General features: G+C 44.4%; 1 protein-coding gene across 2 annotated transcripts in view; it reads right to left on the bottom strand.

Annotated features, from left to right (window-relative positions):
* Nucleotides 1-18,919, bottom strand: part of LOC138751687 (mitochondrial glutathione transporter SLC25A40-like) — a 70,430-nt gene that overhangs the window by 24,613 nt on the left and 26,898 nt on the right. For both annotated transcript variants that reach the window (XM_069914287.1, XM_069914288.1), the window contains exons 5-7: nucleotides 9,798-9,865; nucleotides 8,323-8,447; nucleotides 3,000-3,173 (exon numbers count right to left, since the gene is read on the bottom strand). In XM_069914287.1, the coding sequence (XP_069770388.1) occupies nucleotides 3,000-3,173; nucleotides 8,323-8,447; nucleotides 9,798-9,865 (367 nt within the window). The remainder of the gene's footprint in view (nucleotides 1-2,999; nucleotides 3,174-8,322; nucleotides 8,448-9,797; nucleotides 9,866-18,919) is intronic.

Raw genomic sequence — 18,919 nt, 5'->3', positions numbered from 1 at the left:
AATAACGTGAGCTACCCTCCAATCCTCCAGCACCTCACCCATGGATAAGGATGTTTTAAATATTTCTGCAAGAGCCCCTGCAATTTCTGCGTAACTGCCCCCCCTAACCAAGTCCGAAAAAATATCCTGTCAGGTTCCGGGGATTTATCCACCCTTATTTGCTTTCAGACAGTAAGCACTTCCTCCTCCTTATCTGTTCTATGACCTCACTGCTTGTTTTCCTTACTTCCCATGACTTTATGCCTGTTTCCTGAGTGAAGACTGAGGAAGAAAAAAACATTTAAGATCTATCTCCCCGATCTCTTTTGGCTCCATACGAAGCTGACCACTTTGATCTTCAAAGGGACTAACGTCTCTTATTATCCATTTGCTCTTAACATACCTGTAGAAACTCTTAGGATTTTCCTTCACATGGTTTCCCTTCACAACCTCATGTCTCCTTTTAGCCTCCTGATGTCTTTCTTGAGGTTTTTCTTGCATTTTTTTTTTTTTAAATATGCTCAAGTACCTTATTTGCTCCATGTTGCCAATTCCTGCTATATACATCTCTCTTTTCTGAACAAGATCCCTAATATCCCTTGAAAACCAAGGTTCCCTATGCCTACTAACCTTGCCTTTAATCCTGACAGGAACATACCAACTCTGAAGGTCCTCCACTTACCTCACACAACATTACCCAAAAACAACATCCCAATCCGCGCATTCTAGATCCTTTCTCATTTCCTCGAAATTAGTCTTTCTCCAAATTAGAATCTTAACCTGAGGATCAGACTTATCTTTCTCCATAATTAACTTGAAACTAATGGCATTATGATCACTTGACCCAAAATGTTCCCCTACATATATGTCTCTCACTTGTCCTGTCCTGTCTCATTCCTTTATAGGAGATTCAGTATTGTCCCCTTTCTATTGTTGATATTATCTATGTTGATTTAAAAAAAAACTTTTTTGAACAAACTTCAAGCCATCCAGCCCTTTTACACTCTTCCTGTCTCTTAGGTGCGATAGTGTTCCTATAACTTCTATCACCCTTCTGTCTCCAAAATGATCTGGAGTTCATCCAACCCCAGCTCCAATTCCTTAGCTTAGCTTGTCAGGGCAGCAGCTGGATGCACTTCTCGCAAATGAAGTCGGCAAGGATACTGCTGGCTTCTCTGACAACCAACATTCTGCAAGAGGAACATTCTCCTACTTTGGCTACCATTCCCACTAAAGGAACAAAATATATGATATCTAAAATCTGCCATTACCTGTGCCTACCTGCTGAATCCATTTTGCCCCTCACCTGTTCTTGCCAAAGTCTGTTGAGCCAAAGCCTTATCGGTCTGACTCAGCCTACTCTGATGTCTGTTCCCTCGATGATCACTCCGCTATGCAGTACAATGCTTGACACAAACTCAATATTGTTGTCAACTCATTTGAAAGAATAGGCCTTACACCAAACATCCCCCAAAATCTCTTCTACTACCTCCTCCACTGCATAAAACTACCTGTTCACAGCAAAAGTCCATGATGAAACCCAAAAAACGTGGGACAACTTCCTACATCTCAGGGGGCACTACACAACAAAGCAGACATGGATGATGAAATATATTGTGCAATCACAGCTTTTAGCAGTATGAGAAAGCACAGGAGAGGTACCATCAATGTTGCTTCTATGAAATCCTGCAGATAGAGCATAATTACAACCAATGTTAACATCCTTTTTGAGGCCAATGTTATTCACATCCCAAAACACTGTATTCCAAGCTTAGTCTTAGCAAAAAAATGATCAGGTACTACTCTCAAACTCTCCTTGAAAAGAGTAATATCCTCACTGAGAGCTGAAAATCCTTGGCTGGTGTCCATTCAAATAGAGCAAGAGTCCTGAATCTTTATTTCCTTCACTGGAAGTATAAAAAAGCCCAGGAGAAACACTTCAGGTGTATCATTTCTTAATTATCCACCCAATCTCCTCGTCAAATGTCCCCTGCCTTACCTGCAGAAGAATCCACAAGACCTATATTGGCCTCATTAGCTATTGCAGAACACACAGATTGGAGCAGAAATTATCCTCTACCAAAGGCACAGTATAACAAGATATAACTTTGAATTTTCCCTCACCCAACATTACAAATGGCAAACATAGATCTGTGAAAGCCCATTTATCCATAAATAGAACTTAACACTTGTCCTGTTATTTCAGTTATTCAGAACATTAGCCCGTCAGCTAACAGAGAATGAAAAGCATACCATGTATATACACATGTAATAGTCGAATTTTGTGGACCAATTTTAAGGGAAAAATTTAGGTAGTGGGCAATTATACACATACTACTTTTCACCACGTTAAGTACCCGCGTCGATCAGGGGCGTCAGGAGTTCCACTGGGCAGGCAGCTGGTACTGGGTGGTTAAGTTCACATTTGTCACACAACGAGCTCAGATGGGTGGGCATTCAGGGCACTGGGAACTATCTTAAGGGCAGAAACCCAAGCTGGCTTAAAAAGGTAGAGATCCTTTTTTTAAAAAAAAATGCAAACAATGATGCAGATTAGTGTGGCCAAATTTTTCAGCACATTTCATGACAAGCAAGTTTTTATTTGCAAACTATTAAAAAAAATCACTAATACTAGCAGAAAATGGATAATTTAATGACATTTTTCTCCTTTACCATTGGATGCTGTGATTGCCTGCTAAACAATAGCATTCCATAGCTTCTAAGTTAGTGTTGTTTATGAAAAATAAACAGGAAAATACACAAGTCCAAAAAGATTCTTTGGAAATACTGTGAGAAAGAATGGACTGTGGAATGAATATCAAAATATTCAGCATGTAATTTGCTTTGTAATTCAAACATTACTGATTCCATTTTCTTAGTGTATTCATTTTGATTCAAAGCTTTACAAAAATTTAAAGCACCCAATTCACCTCGTCATTAAATAGATTTACCCAGAAAAATTATTTGAAGTTTCAATTGTTTCATCAAAATATTCAGAAAAATACTTTAAATAGACAAACCTGAGAATGGCACATCTCGAAGCACCGTGGGGCCCCAGCCTCTCCAGAGGGACAGCCAACCTTCCTGGGCTACTGCTGTCCGAATAACATTCCTCAGTTCTTTATACTTCAGTGGACGAGACTGACTTTTTGTTCTGATTAGTTCCAAAGGACTTATGACTGTAACTGCACCCACTGAAACATGAAAAAATAAGTTGAAAAGTAAAACCAAACTGCAGATGCTTGATATCCAAAACAAACATTTCAGCAAGACAAGCAACATCTATGAAGAAGAACATTTGAGGTCGATGACCTTCCATCAACACTAGGAGAAAAGTTAGCATTAAAATATTTCAGGGAAGGGATAAAAGGAGAGAAAGAACATGGTCTGTTGTTAACCCTTCACCTCTGTAATTTATTATGTTCAATTTCTTACTTTACCCAGTTTCATTGAAAGGTTTTCAACACAAGCTATTAACTCTGTTGCTCTTTGCACACATTGTGCATATACTCAGCAGGTCAGGCAATTTTATTTTTATTTGGAATGTAATAGAGAAGTGTAAAAAATTGAGACCTATTTAGCATGAAAAATTGTGGTATCTGAAAAAGTATATTTAAAAACTCTCTTAATCTTCAAATAATTATTTTGATTATATTGAAGATAATTACCATAATTACACAGGCTGTTAGTCACATTTTCGCTGCAATTGTGAAGAAGGGTCTCTGACCTTAAACATTTCCACAGATGCCAATCTGTTAATAGGATTTCTGTGTTTTTTTATTCCAAATTCCAGCATCTGCAATTTTATTTGTTTTCCCAAGGGGATTAGGAGCTGTAGTAAAATCCCCATTATCCGGCACCTATGTGCATTGCAGATGTCTGTTAAGTGAATTTTCTGGTTCACGGAGACTCACTCTGACAAAGCCTACCTACTGCACTTGCATTAAGAATACACAGTTTAAAAGACACAAGACAGTGTAAAATGTAAAGTAATTTGAAACAAAAATCAGTATTGTAGTCTTTAATTATATCTTCTTCTTTGGCTTGGCTTCGCGGACGAAGGGGTATGTCCACGTCTGCTGCAGGCTCGTTGGTGACTGACAAATCCGATGCGAGACAGGCAGGCACGGTTACGTCGGTTGCAGGGGAAAATTGGTTGGTTGGGGTTGGGTTTTTCCTCCTTTGTCTTTTGTCAGTGAGGTGGGCTCTGTGGTCTTCTTCAAAGGAGGTTGCTGCCTGCCGAACTGTGAGGCACCAAGATGCACGGTTGGAGGCAATATCAGCCCACTGGCGGTGGTCAATGTGGCAGGGACCAAGAGATTTCTTTAAGCAGTCCTTGTACCTCTTCTTTGGTGCACCTCTGTCTCGGTGGCCAGTGGAGAGCTCGCCATATAACACGATCTTGGGAAGGCGATGGTCCTCCATTCTGGAGACGTGACCCACCCAGCGCAGTTGGGTCTTCAGCAGCATGGATTCGGTGCTTGCGGACTCTGCCAGCTCGAGTACTTCGATGTTGGTGATGAAGTCATTCCAATGAATGTTGAGGATGGAGCGGAGACAGCGCTGATGGAAGCGTTCTAGGAGCCGTAGGTGATGCCGGTAGAGGACCCATGATTTGGAGCCGAACAGGAGCGTGGGTATGACAACGCCTCTGTACACACTGATCTTTGTGTGTTTCTTCAGGTGGTTGTTTTTCCAGACTCTTTTGTGTAATCTTCCAAAGGCGCTATTTGCCTTGGTGAGTCTGTTGTCTATCTCATTGTCGATCCTTACATCAGATGAAATGGTGCAGCCGAGGTAGGTAAACTGGTTGACCGTTTTGAGTTCTGTGTGCCCAATGGAGATATGGGGGGGCTGGTACTCATGGTGGGGAGCTGGCTGATGGAGGACCTCAGTTTTCTTCAGGCTGACTTCCAGGCCAAATATTTTGGCAGTTCCCGCAAAACAGGACGTCATGCGCTGGAGAGCTGGCTCTGAATGGGCAACTAAAGCGGCATCGTCTGCAAAGAGTAGTTCACGGACAAGTTGCTCTTGTGTCTTGGTGTGAGCTTGCAGGCGCCTCAGATTGAAGAGACTGCCATCCGTGTGGTACCGGATGTAAACAGCGTCTTCATTGTTGAGGTCTTTCTTGGCTTGTTTCAGCATCATGCTGAAGATAGTAAAGAGGATTGGTGCGACGATGCAGCCTTGCTTCACGCCGTTGTCAATGGAGAAGGGTTCGGAGAGCTCATTGCTGTATCTGACCCGACCTTGTTGGTTTTCGTGCAGTTGGATAATCATGTTGAGGAACTTGCAGGGGGCATCCGAGACGCTCTAGTATTTGCCAAAGCCCTTTCCTGCTCACGGTGTCAAAGGCTTTGGTGAGGTCAACAAAGGTGATGTAGAGTCCTTTGTTTTTGTTCTCTGCACTTTTCTTGGAGCTGTCTGAGGGCAAAGACCATGTCAGTAGTTCCTCTGTTTGCGCTAAAGCCACACTGTGATTCTGAGAGAACATTCTCGGCGACAGTAGGTATTAGTCTATTAAGGAGAATCCTAGCAAAGATTTTGCCTGCAATGGAGAGCAGCGTGATTCCCCTGTAGTTTGAGCAGTCTGATTTCTCGCCTTTGTTTTTGTACAGGGTGATGATGATGGCATCACGAAGGTCCTGAGGCAGCTTTCCTTGGTCCCAGCAGAGCTTGAAAAACTCATGCAGTTTAGTATGCAGAGCTTTGCCACCAGCCTTCCAGACCTCTGGGGGGGATTCCATCCTTACCTGCTGCTTTGCCATTTTTCAGTTGTTCAATTGCCTTATATGTCTCTTCCCAGGTAAGGACCTCATCCAGCTCTAGACTCAAGGGTTGTTGAGGGTGCTGGAGCAGGGCAGATTCTTGGACTGAGCAGTTGGCATCGAGTGAAGTTGTAGATCTTGTCGCTGAGGAGGACTTCGCCGTCTGAGCTGCGCAGAGGGCTTTGGACTTGGGGTGAGGGGCCGTACACCGCCTTTAGTGTCTCATAAAAACCCCCGAAGTCGCCAATGTCGGTGCTAAGCTGGGTTTGTTTGGCGAGGCTAGTCCACCACTCATTTTGGATCTCCCGGAGTTTGCGCTGAAATGGCTGCATGTGAGACGGAAGGCTCGTTTTTTCTCTGGTCATTATATAAAATTCACATTAATCAAGTAATTCCTGAAACTTATTAAATTTAAATTTGAATTTAAATTCTCTGGCACTGTAAGTGTTGCACTTGCCACTATGCTAACCCCCAACCCCCCCCCCCCCCCACCACTCCCCCAAGTTTACAGATTTTTTTTAACCTAATACAAACAGATAAAGACTCTTACTTAGGGATAGGGAGACATTTTGGGAGAGTCTCCCCAGCTCAAGCAGCATCAGCCGGCTCTTCACCCTGGTGTCCTGGTCAGGCCCTCGGCACAATCCGACTCACCTCCACAAAAGTGTCCCAGTCAGGACCTCAGCGTACCTTCCTTGTGCTAATAACCCAGCTCCCTATACGCAAGTTGTAAAACCGAAAAGAATGTGTGTGGATTGTGGGGCATTGCACAGGCAAACCTGAGCATGTCCAACAAAGTTTCAATGCTCCCCTTCAGGAGTCTTGGTTAGTTGGAATTTATTTATTTCCTTGATTTCTTTGCCAGTTGTTTGAGTTTCCAGTTGATTTAATTCCAGATAATGGGGATTTTATTGTATTTAGGAGATAAAATCAGGCCTTTTTCTGAACTGCAAGTAATTGGAAAACTTCCTGGACCAAGTAGTCAAGATGTGTACAATGATTTAGATAATTGAGAAACTGTTCCTATTTTAACATTATAAAAAAGCACTAGGTCTCTGAAGTATGCAAAGCAGCAGCTTAATTTCTGCATTGGAAACTTCCACAAATTTGGTTAACACAGATTGTCCTAGTCAGAAAGGGGCAGATAACGATTTGTAAGTTTCTTCAAGTGCATTTTTAAAATGGTACGAGGAGGAGGAATGTCCTTTCTGCTCAATTCATCCAAATCAAGAAGAGGGCCACTACTGGTTTATATCTTGAAATGCATCTACACATTTTTTTGGCAAGTTGTGTTTTATGTCCAGTAGAAACCTACATGAAAGCACAGCTAAGCACTCCTTGTTTGGGCCATCATGCTTAGTTTCATGAATGGAGTTTCAATCTATATTTGATAAGTGTACAAAGTCAGTTTTGCTGTCTTGTAGAAGAATCCTGTTATCTGGGTGCAGATGGACCCAGGATGAGGACTTCCATGCCAGATCATCAGAGATGTCCTCCTTCTTCAAACAACATGACTTTCTCTCTACCACCATCAACTCGGCACTCACCCACATATCCTACATTATCTGCTCTGGCTCCCCACCATGACTCGCAATAAGGACAGGATTCCTCTTGCTCTCACTTACCACCCCACCACCCTCTGCATGCAACACATCCTCCTCCGCCATCACTAGACACAAATTCCCCTCTCCTCTCCTCCTTCTGCAGGGACCGCTCCTTCCATGACACCCTTATCCACTCCTCCCTCCCCAGCAATCTTCCCCTTGGAACCTACCCCGCTGAATGCAGGGATGCTCCACTTGCGCCCACATCTCCTTCCTCAACACTACTTGAGGCCCCTAAAGTCCTTCCAAGTGAAGCAACATTTCACTTGTGATTCTGCAGGGGTCATCAACTGCATCTGGTGCTCCCGCTGTGGTCTCCTCTACATAGGAGAGGCAGGACGCAGACTGGAAGAATGCTTTGTTGAGCATCTTGGTTCTGTCCGCCCATCTCAATTCTCCATCACATTCCCTTGCCGACACGTCTGTCCACAGTCTCATATTTCCAGACTGAGACCACCCGTAAATTAGAGGAACAACATTTCATCTTCCGACTGGAACCTTCCAAGCAAATGGTATTAATATCAACCTCTCTGGCTTTCATAACTCCTTTCCCACCTCCCCCCCCCCCTCCCCCACCACCTCTCCATTCCCTGTATCCTTATATACAAATATGATAAATGCTACCTAGTCCCTTATCACATTCAATTAACACCTTTTGTTGCTCTGTATTCCTCTCCCACTGTTTTAAAGTCTGAGGCTTTCTGATATATTCTGTCTTTTCTGATTTTTCCTTTAAGAAGGGCTCAAGCCTGAAACATAAGCAATATATCTTTGTCTCTATTGAGGCTGAAAATACCAGCTGAGTTCCTCCAGCATTTAGGTATTTTAACTACGAAGAATCCTGTTAATTTATTTGCACACAAAAAAAGACAATGTTGGAGTTAGACTATACCAATATCTGCCCTCCTATCTTAAGACATAAAGAGAAAAGATAAAAAGTTCAAATACATTTTTGTTTATTCTGAATTTACCTCGAGCTGAGGCGCCAGCTATCAATGGAACATAGTTGCCATCATATCCCATTTGGCTCTTCATTAAGTTCCGCAACTGATCATATGAAGTGAAATAAATAACTGTTGCAGGAACTGCCATTATCCTGTCAACAAAAAATATATACATCAAAAGAAATTAAATCAGAATGACTTGAAGTGTATTAATACTGAAAATAATTTTCTTCATGTAAACTCAACAGGTAGTAAAAATTAAAAATCAATACACAAATGGATTACAGGAAGAAAGATTCTCTCAGCCAAATTACTCAAGAGAATAAAACTTTGGAGAACCGGAGTAGAGGAAAATTCCTGGAAGAATTTAGCAACCAAAAAGATGCTAGCAACAAAGAACAAGATACTTTCATTCATGTCTGTTCTTGCTACTGCAGATTACATTTTAGCAAACTTTTCTTCACAAAATAAAAACCCAGCAAGTTTGGACCCATGGCCAGGACTGCAGAAGTGAAAAATGGCTGGTGGACAGGGGTCAAACTGGGACCAGATAGCAAGTAGCTATGCCAAAAGATCAGAATCTAGATGAAATCAGGTCTTGATGCACATCCCTTCCCCAAAGAAATGCCTCATCAATTTCTGTACTAGTCTAGGAATTGTGTTGCACTCCATGTATCATTTGAAAAATACAAGGCAAATGTCTGAATTTCTGGGCTCACGTTTAATGAGATTAGAATTAAACTAGTACATGAAACAAAACTAATGATTCTATTTAAGCTTTTCAGTGGCAAGACAACTCAACAGGAAATAAAAGTGCAAAAGACTCCTGTGAGTCAAAGCAAAGGCAGGAAATACTCAGCAGGTCAGGCTACATCTATGAGAAAATAAGAAAATATTTTAGTTAGAAGAGCTATCATTAAAATGTGGAAGATGAAGAAACGTACAAGCTGAAAGGAGGAAGAGAGTTGGCTCTCTTTTTTTTAACCCTTTGGCAGAAAGAAAGTGGCCTGACCAGCCAGGTAAGTCTTCCTGTTCTGCATTTTGCTAACTCTACAATCATTTATGTTTGTTTTCATTCTCTAACTATTCCCATTTAACCATTGACCAGGTAATCTTGTTTACAGTTTATCCTCATGGTTATCCTGGTTGTTCCCTATCAGAGAGATACCTCTTCCTAATCTCCCTGCAGCTTTACTAGCTTTTTGTCTCTGTCCCAGTTCCAAAGAGGTTCTCCAACCCTAAATGCTGGCTGGCTCTGTTTCTCTTCTCATAGACATGGCCTGACTTGCTGAGTACTTCCAGCATTTGTTTCTAATTTGGATTTCCAGCATCTAAAGTTTTTTGTAAATTTTCACTTTCCTTGTAAGTATATCATGACTATTACACGTGGAAGAATTTCAAAGGACTAAAAGGTCACTTATCCAATACAATCCTTTTTAAAAATGCAGAATTGCATATCAAAATTTGAAGTCAACAAGACAGAATTGTTTAAAAAATCTTACAGTGTTGGAGGAAGTCCACTCCAGAGTGATTTTAGACCCTCATTTCGAGCAATTTGAATAAATGCATCCTGGAACACAAAAATGGGGATATCCTTGCATTATTTAAATACTTTAAAACCACCATACTCAAATGACACACATATCACAGAAATGGCAATTTAAAAAAAATTAATCTCTAAAAGGCCGGTATTATCTTTGACATACTGCAATATTTTTCCAACAAATCCATTCACAAGTTGAATATTGTCTGGTTTATACAGAAGTTTTTTAAAAAGTGGTACGAGTACGCAGTCTTTTATCTGGACATCTAAAATCAAGAAAGCTCCAAAATCCAACAAGTGGGGCGAGAGACCGGCAGCGCGAGTCGGGCGGGCGAGAGACCGGCAGCGCGAGTCGGGCGGGCGAGAGACCGACAGCGCGAGTCGGGCGGGCGAGAGACCGGCAGCGCGAGTCGGGCGGGCGAGAGACCGGCAGCGCGAGTCGGGCGGGCGAGAGACCGGCAGCGCGAGTCGGGCGGGCGAGAGACCGGCAGCGCGAGTCGGGCGGGCGAGAGACCGGCAGCGCGAGTCGGGCGGGCGAGAGACCGGCAGCGCGAGTCGGGCGGGCGAGAGACCGGCAGCGCGAGTCGGGCGGGCGAGAGACCGGCAGCGCGAGTCGGGCGGGCGAGAGACCGGCAGCGCGAGTCGGGCGGGCGAGAGACCGGCAGCGCGAGTCGGGCGGGCGAGAGACCGGCAGCGCGAGTCGGGCGGGCGAGAGACCGGCAGCGCGAGTCGGGCGGGCGAGAGACCGGCAGCGCGAGTCGGGCGGGCGAGAGACCGGCAGCGCGAGTCGGGCGGGCGAGAGACCGGCAGCGCGAGTCGGGCGGGCGAGAGACCGGCAGCGCGAGTCGGGCGGGCGAGAGACCGGCAGCGCGAGTCGGGCGGGCGAGAGACCGGCAGCGCGAGTCGGGCGGGCGAGAGACCGGCAGCGCGAGTCGGGCGGGCGAGAGACCGGCAGCGCGAGTCGGGCGGGCGAGAGACCGGCAGCGCGAGTCGGGCGGGCGAGAGACCGGCAGCGCGAGTCGGGCGGGCGAGAGACCGGCAGCGCGAGTCGGGCGGGCGAGAGACCGGCAGCGCGAGTCGGGCGGGCGAGAGACCGGCAGCGCGAGTCGGGCGGGCGAGAGACCGGCAGCGCGAGTCGGGCGGGCGAGAGACCGGCAGCGCGAGTCGGGCGGGCGAGAGACCGGCAGCGCGAGTCGGGCGGGCGAGAGACCGGCAGCGCGAGTCGGGCGGGCGAGAGACCGGCAGCGCGAGTCGGGCGGGCGAGAGACCGGCAGCGCGAGTCGGGCGGGCGAGAGACCGGCAGCGCGAGTCGGGCGGGCGAGAGACCGGCAGCGCGAGTCGGGCGGGCGAGAGACCGGCAGCGCGAGTCGGGCGGGCGAGAGACCGGCAGCGCGAGTCGGGTGGGTGAATCTGCTTTCTGAAATCCGGAAAAATCCAAAATTCTGAACACACTGTCCCCAAGGGTTCCAGATAAAGAATTGTGTACCTGTATTTAAATGTACAAATAATTAAGGCAGTTCCGTTGCCTGGGTCTGTCCATAAGATGAATAACGTTAAAAAAGCATGGGAACAGAATCAGAATTTATTGTCATGAACAAATTTGGAGTTTTATGGTAGCAGAGTGTAAACATTCATATTATAACATTAATGAGGTTTTACGGTAGTTTAAAAAATCCGCCCTGCTTCAGCTCCCTCAACAGCCCCTAAAGCTAGAGCTGGATGAGGTCCTCACCCGGGAAGAGACATATAAGGCAATTGAACAACTGAAAAGTGGCAAAGCAGCAGATATGGATGTAAATCAGACTGCTCAAACTACAGGGGAATCACGCTGCTCTCCATTTCAGGCAAAATATTCACTAGGATTCTCCTAAATAGAATAATACCTAGTGTCGCCGAGAATGTTCTCCCAGAATCACAGTGTGGCTTTCGCGCAAACAGAGGAACTACTGACATGGTCTTTGCCCTCAGACAGCTCCAAGAAAAGTGCAGAGAACAAAACAAAGGACTCTACATCACCTTTGTTGACCTCAACAAAGCCTTCGACACCATGAGCAGGAAAGGGCTTTGGCAAATACTAGAGCGCCTCGGATGCCCCCCAAAATTCCTCAACATGGTTATCCAACTGCACGAAAACCAACAAGGTCGGGTCAGATACAGCAATGCGCTCTCTGAACCCTCCTCCATTAACAATGGCGTGAAGCAAGGCTGCGTTCTCGCACCAACCCTCTTTTCAATTTTCTTCAGCATGATGCTGAAACAAGCCATGAAAGACCTCAACAATGAAGACGCTGTTTACATCCGGTACCGCACGGATGGCAGTCTCTTCAATCTGAGGCGCCTGCAAGCTCACACCAAGACACAAGAGCAACTTGTCCGTGAACTACTCTTTGCAGACGATGCCGCTTTAGTTGCCCATTCTGAGCCAGCTCTTCAGCGCTTGATGCCCTGTTTTGCGGAAACTGCCAAAATGTTTGGCCTGGAAGTCAGCCTGAAGAAAACTGAGGTCCTCCATCAGCCAGCTCCCCACCATGACTACCAGCCCCCCCACATCTCCATCGGACACACAAAACTCAAAACGGTCAACCAGTTTACCTATCTCATCTGCACCATTTCATCGGATGCAAGGATCGACAACGAGATAGACAACAGACTCGCCAAGGCAAATAGCACCTTTGGAAGACTACACAAAAGAGTCTGGAAAAACAACCAACTGAAAAACCTCACAAAGATTAGCGTATACAGAGCCGTTGTCATACCCACACTCCTGTTCGGCTCCGAATCATGGGTCCTCTACTGGCATCACCTACGGCTCCTAGAACGCTTCCACCAGCGTTGTCTCCGCTCCATCCTCAACATTCATTGGAGCAACTTCATCCCTAACATCGAAGTACTCGAGATGGCAGAGGCCGACAGCATCGAATCCACGCTGCTGAAGATCCAACTGCGCTGGGTAGGTCATGTCTTCAGAATGGAGGACCATCGCCTTCCCAAGATCGTGTTATATGGCGAGCATTCCACTGACCACCGTGACAGAGGTGCACCAAAGAAGAGGTACAAGGACTGCCTAAAGAAATCTCTTGGTGGGCTGATATCGCCTCAAACCGTGCATCTTGGCACCTCACAGTTCGGCGGGCAGCAACCTTCTTTGAAGAAGATCGCAGAGCCCACCTCACTGACAAAAGACAAAGGAGGAAAAACCCAACACCCAATCCCAACCAACCAATTTTCCCTTGCAACCATGTCTGCCTGTCCCGCATCAGACTTGTCAGCCACAAACGAGCCTGCAGCTGACGTGGACATTACCCCTCCATAAATCCTCATCCGCAAAGCCAAGCCAAAGAGAAGAAAAAAATTGAATTGAATATATTCATATACTCTGGACATGTCAGAGTCTTGAGAAATATTGGAACAAAGTATTTCAAACTTTTTAAAGTTAATTTTAAACCTTTTCTCTTAAATGCTTTGGTATTATTGAAGAGTGAGTGACATAACTTCAACTGCATCTGAGCTGCATGTATTAGCTTTATTTCTCTTATGGCTTGGTGGGTGGTGTTGCTCAGATGGTCGGACATTCTACCACTCTTCTGGACAGTGGAAACAAACACCCTGGCCGACCGTCGTTAATTATTGCGATAGTTGGCTGAAAATCTATAGGCACTTTCAGGTGGCCAAAATACCCCGACGTAAAGCCGCATATTCTACCCCTATGCAGCTGTCGGGAGGCCACCTGAAAGTGGAGAATCCAGCCAGAAGGAGCACTTACCTAACCCTTCTCCAGTAGGTATAATCTCCGGCTCCGAGAATCCCCCGTTGTACCTGAAAGCAGCAATGAGACTTCGGCCACAGTCCACAGGAGCTGGCATTTGCTTGGACACGTGACAGAAAGGCATCTTCTCTGCAGTCACCTGATCGTCCCAGCTGCACTCCCCCAGCCGTGTCAGCCGGCGCATTATCTGCGTCCGAGCACCTGAAAGTGGCTTATGTGCCTTCTACATGTTTGGAATCAGCTATCCCAATGTAAATTTTTGGTGGATACGGGATTGGAGGTTAATGTTTTTCCACCAACCAGTTTCGATAGATGTTATCCTACCCCGAACCTTCAACTCACAGCAATTCCAACATACCAAAAAAAAATGTTCAGTTCGAGGGAAACATTTACTAATGGCCTTTTATTTTAGCGGCAGTGCCACACCCGCTACTCAGGGCCGATTTCCTTCGAGCTGTTTTCAACCCCCACCGCAAAACATGGAGTAGCTCCCATATTTCTACCAAGTCTTCCCATGCATGCTAAGGCATGTGGCTGGCCTCTGGAGAAACTGCAATTAGCTAAACAAGAATTCCACAAAATGGAAGAGCTGGGGATAATTCACAGGTCCGACAGCCCATGGGCATCTCCATTACATTGTAGCCCAAAAACGCACCGGAAGGTGCAGACACCACTATACCAGATTGCCACCCTATTTCCCCATATTCAATATTTTTCAGTGAATCTACAAGGGACAAAAATCTTTTCAAAAGTGGGCTTGGTGCGTGAATATCAGCAGGCGCCAGTGCAACCAGATGACATCCCAAAAACAGCAATTATCCTTTTCGGATTGTTTGAATTTTTACGTATGCCTTTTGGGTTAAAAAATACAGCTCAGACGTTTCAGCAAGTTATGGAGGCAGTAGGGCGTGGCATGGCCAACATCTTCCAGATATATAGCCAACATAGTAGTCATCATCAGCAAAACTAAAGAAGAGCTTTAAGGAAGGAACATCTGCGTACACTCTTTAGACATCTGCAAGAATTTGGACTGACCATCAATCCAGATGAATGTGTTTTCAGACAACAGTCCATAGAATTCCTGGGGGATACAATCACTGACAAGGGCATGGTTCTGCTGCCTTCCAAGATCAACACCATTGAGTGTTGCTTCACCCCTGCACAGGACAGGATGTCCCATGGCCACAGATACACAGGAGAGTGACGGAATTCAAATCACTCAATGCCTCTGAAGAGACATTCTTTTGCTTCTCTTTCTGATCTTGATTGCAGCTTTGTATTGGTGAAACTCCATTCCCCCCACACCGTGCCTTTGCATAGCACAGGAAAAGAACTGCATTGTGTGTACATGATAATAAACAGAATCTTGAATCATCTCAGTCCTAAATGACCTACTCCTTATTCTGAAACAGTGTACCCAAGTCTTAAATTCAAGAACAGGAGAAACATTTTCCCTGAATCTAGCCAGCCAAGCCCTTTAAGAATTTTATATTTTTTGATGAGATCTTATTCTTAACACTACACTATACAACCCCAATCTACTCAACCTTTCCTCACAGTTTGCCAGAACCAGTCCAGTTCACACTGCAATCATACTATGGTATATGTATAGTTTTTCAGGCAATCAAAGCAAAGCTATCCAATACTATAGGCGCTGTCTTATCAAAGGCCCATACAATTACTGAATACTCATGTATTCTAATCCTCTCACAATAAAGGTCAACATATCATTTTCCTTTTTAATTATTTGTGGCAGCTGCACGTTGGCTTTAACAACTTGTGTACAACTGCCTCATTCAAAATCAACAGTATCCATTTTCTCACCATTTAACAAAAGCACTTTTCCATGACAGGCACCAAAGTGAACCATCTCACATGCTATCTGTCATATTGTCATCCAGATCTCAGCCTACTTATATTATTATTGTACAAATGTCTCAGTAATGAAGGCTCACTACTCATCGAGATAGAGTTTGCATGGTAATGTGCAGTCCCTTCAATTTAGCAAGGCAATATAAGGGCTTTAATTACACTGGTTGTGTTCCTCCTTGTGCTAATACATGGGAAGCACTGAAAGAGTACATAACCTCATTACTGCACAAGAAATCTGCTCCTAAACGGTCTTCCGCACCACTATTTGGGGACCCAAGCAGTCCTTCCAAATGAAGCAACACTCCACTTATGAATCCGAAGGGGTCATTTACGGCATCTTGTATTCTAGATGTGGCCTCCTCTACATCAGGGAGTCTGGATATAGACTAGGAGTTCAATTCATTGAGAACTTTCACTCTGTCCACTGCAATAACCTCCCAGTGGCCAACTATTTTAATTCCATACGCCATTGCCACATGCAATGTACTGTCAAACAGAGGTCACCACAAATTGGAGGAAGAACATCTTATATTCTATCTTGGTAGTCTCCAACCAGACAGAATTAACCCTCTTACCACTGTCTCTCTCCTTCCCTATCCTTCTGTCTGCTTTCTTCCAGCTCTCGGCACTTTCCCTTCCTTCTCCTATCAGAGCTACACTTAGTCCTCTGCTCCATCCCTTCTCAGTTTTTCTTCTATCCTCCTACCTATTAGCTATTAGCCTTCCCCTCTCCTCATTCCACCTTTTTATTCAAGCATCTACCAGTTTTTCTTATTCCTGACAAAGGTTTCCCATTACTTCCTATAGGTGCTGCATGACCTGCTGAATGTCTCCAGGACATTTGTGTCCTGCACAGAAAGAACTCCAAAGTACCATTTGTGAAACCCAAGCAACTCACCATGATGATGGTATTATTATCAATAGTGGTCAACATGAAAAAAATTAAAAGAGATTATTATTGATGGTGACTTCAATCATGCCAACTGATGAAGGTCCTAACAAACATCTTTAACAACTCATTGCATGAATCCACTGTCCCTGCAAGATTACAGCCAGCTACCTGATGCCTGATGCCCAAGAAAACGACGGTAACTGAACTAAATGACTACCATCCAGTAGCACTGTCCTTAACCATCATAAAATGCTTGGAGTGACTGTAATCAAAGCACACTTTTCAACAACATTGGACCCGTTCCCTTTTGTCTATCATCCAAACCAGTCCACAAATTATGCAATAGCCCGACCCACCTAAAAAATGATGCATCACACACCAGGCTTTTGTTCATTGACTTCAACTTGTCGTTCAATGAGATCATACCTCAGAGCCTGCTGGATAAACTGTCCTCACTGGGACTCAACATCCCACTCTGCAGGATCTTGGACTTTTTGACCAAGAGACCAGTCTGCCCAGGTTGGTTGCAAAATCTCATCCCATCACACCCAGGGTTGTGAGCTCAGACCGCCTTTGTTCATGCTGCTGATGCATGACTGCACAGTTCAAATAAAATTAGCAAGTTTCCACATATTAAAGTAGTTGGCCTCATTGGAAACAATTTTTAAAAAATTTAGACTTACAGCAGCAGGCCATTTCGGCCCACAAGTCCATGCTGCCCAATTTACACTCAATTAACCTACATCCCCGGTATGTTTTGAACGGTGGGAGGAAACCAGAGCCCCGGGGAACCATGCCTCCATGCAGACACGGAGAGAAAGTACAAATTTCTTACAGGCAGCGCGGGATTTGAACTCCGATCCGGATCACTGGCGGGTTGATAAGTCAGCTTTCAGAGGAGGTTTGGAGGCTTGTCACATTGTATGAGAACAACAACCTGTCTCAACGTGAAAAAAATTAAAAGAGATGGTGGACTTCAGAAGGATAAAGGTCCACCACTCTCCATATCGTGGGGGGGAATTAATAGCACAAAGTTCCTTGGTTTGTATTGGATGACCTATTTTAGACCCAAAACAACACCTCTTTAGTCAGGAAGCTGCAGCAGCATCTACATTTCCCAAGGTTGAGGAGGGCAAAGCTACTAGCCCCACTCTTGATAACATTTAACAGGAGCACACTTGAGGGTGTCCTGTCATTTTCCAGTATGGTAGCTGCAGAGCATCAGACTGGAAGTCAATACAGAGGATCAATGAAATGGTGGAGAAGATCCCTTTCCTATAATGACATCATTCAACAAGACCATTGCTTAAGTAAAATTCAAAGAATTACTGAGGATCCTTACCATCCTTCACAAACCATCTTTAACCCACTACCATCAAGGTGGAGGTACACAAGCATCAAAAATTAGGACTGCCAGGCTAGGAAATACCTTTATCACCACCCCCTCCCTCCCCCCCAACACCTGTGAGATTGATGAACAGCATCCTGTGACCTTCTGTCTTATAAATGAAAATGAGTAAATTATTCCAGAATATTTATACATATTTATTTTATATATTTATGTGTATGAAATTATTATGTGTTGTACAAAAAATGTACAATGTGTCTACATGTATGCACCATGGTCTGAAAAATGCTGTTTTGTCTGCTCACATATGTAGTCATATAATAAACTTGATTCCTGCAGTGCACTACTAACTAGAGCCTGGCAAATGGAGAATGACTAGTTTATCCCACTCTTTGCTTTCTGTGTGAAAGCCCATATCTATACATTACCTGCATTTCACATGCTCTCATTGAGTGGATTGATATCTTGTCCAAGACCACATAAAATGCCTTTCAATAAAATTTGAAGCTTTAAAATATTTTCTGACGCTTTTACAATGTCACATTATTTGGTTAGGTGCGTAAAGTAAAATAAAATGACGTATTCTACTTAATGCATTTTCATATTGATAATGTTTCCAATGTTTATTGAATTACATGGATGATGGGCTTGAACTGAAGTCCAATAAGATTGGACACGAAATTCCAGAACAATCCAAATATGCCAGACAAATAAGTGTGCTCCCATTTGTTAATAGTGTGAAATTTTGAAGAAAGCTTTGATTGCTTTTCAATGATAGCACTGCTTCTGCCATTCCTGGTGGCAAAGGTCTCAAGGCAGTGTATTGATGGGTGCATCAATGGTCAGCAGATCAATGAGAAACTTCTTTGAGACAAACAGCATTGACCATTGAGTGCTGTTTTGAGAAGATGCAGATTAGTTGTTTGCCGTACATATTTGGAGATTTCAACAAAGTGATTCCCAGGGACACAAGCAGTGGTGAGCATCAACAAAATTCATATAAAACTGCAAATCTTTCAAGTTGCATTGAACATTATAATGACTGGCAGTAAATAGTGCTGCCACTTCAAAGATCCAAGGACCAAATTTGATCCTGACTTCAGTTGCTGGCTATGCAAAATTCGCGCTCTCCTTGGTTTTCCTATTTCCTCCCACATATCAAAGAACCACTAGTAGATGAAAACCCTTAGTGCAGATTTAAAA

This window comes from Narcine bancroftii, chromosome 1 (genome assembly GCF_036971445.1).
Source record: "Narcine bancroftii isolate sNarBan1 chromosome 1, sNarBan1.hap1, whole genome shotgun sequence".
Lineage (NCBI taxonomy): Eukaryota > Metazoa > Chordata > Chondrichthyes > Torpediniformes > Narcinidae > Narcine > Narcine bancroftii.
This window is presented reverse-complemented; position numbering and strand designations above follow the sequence as displayed.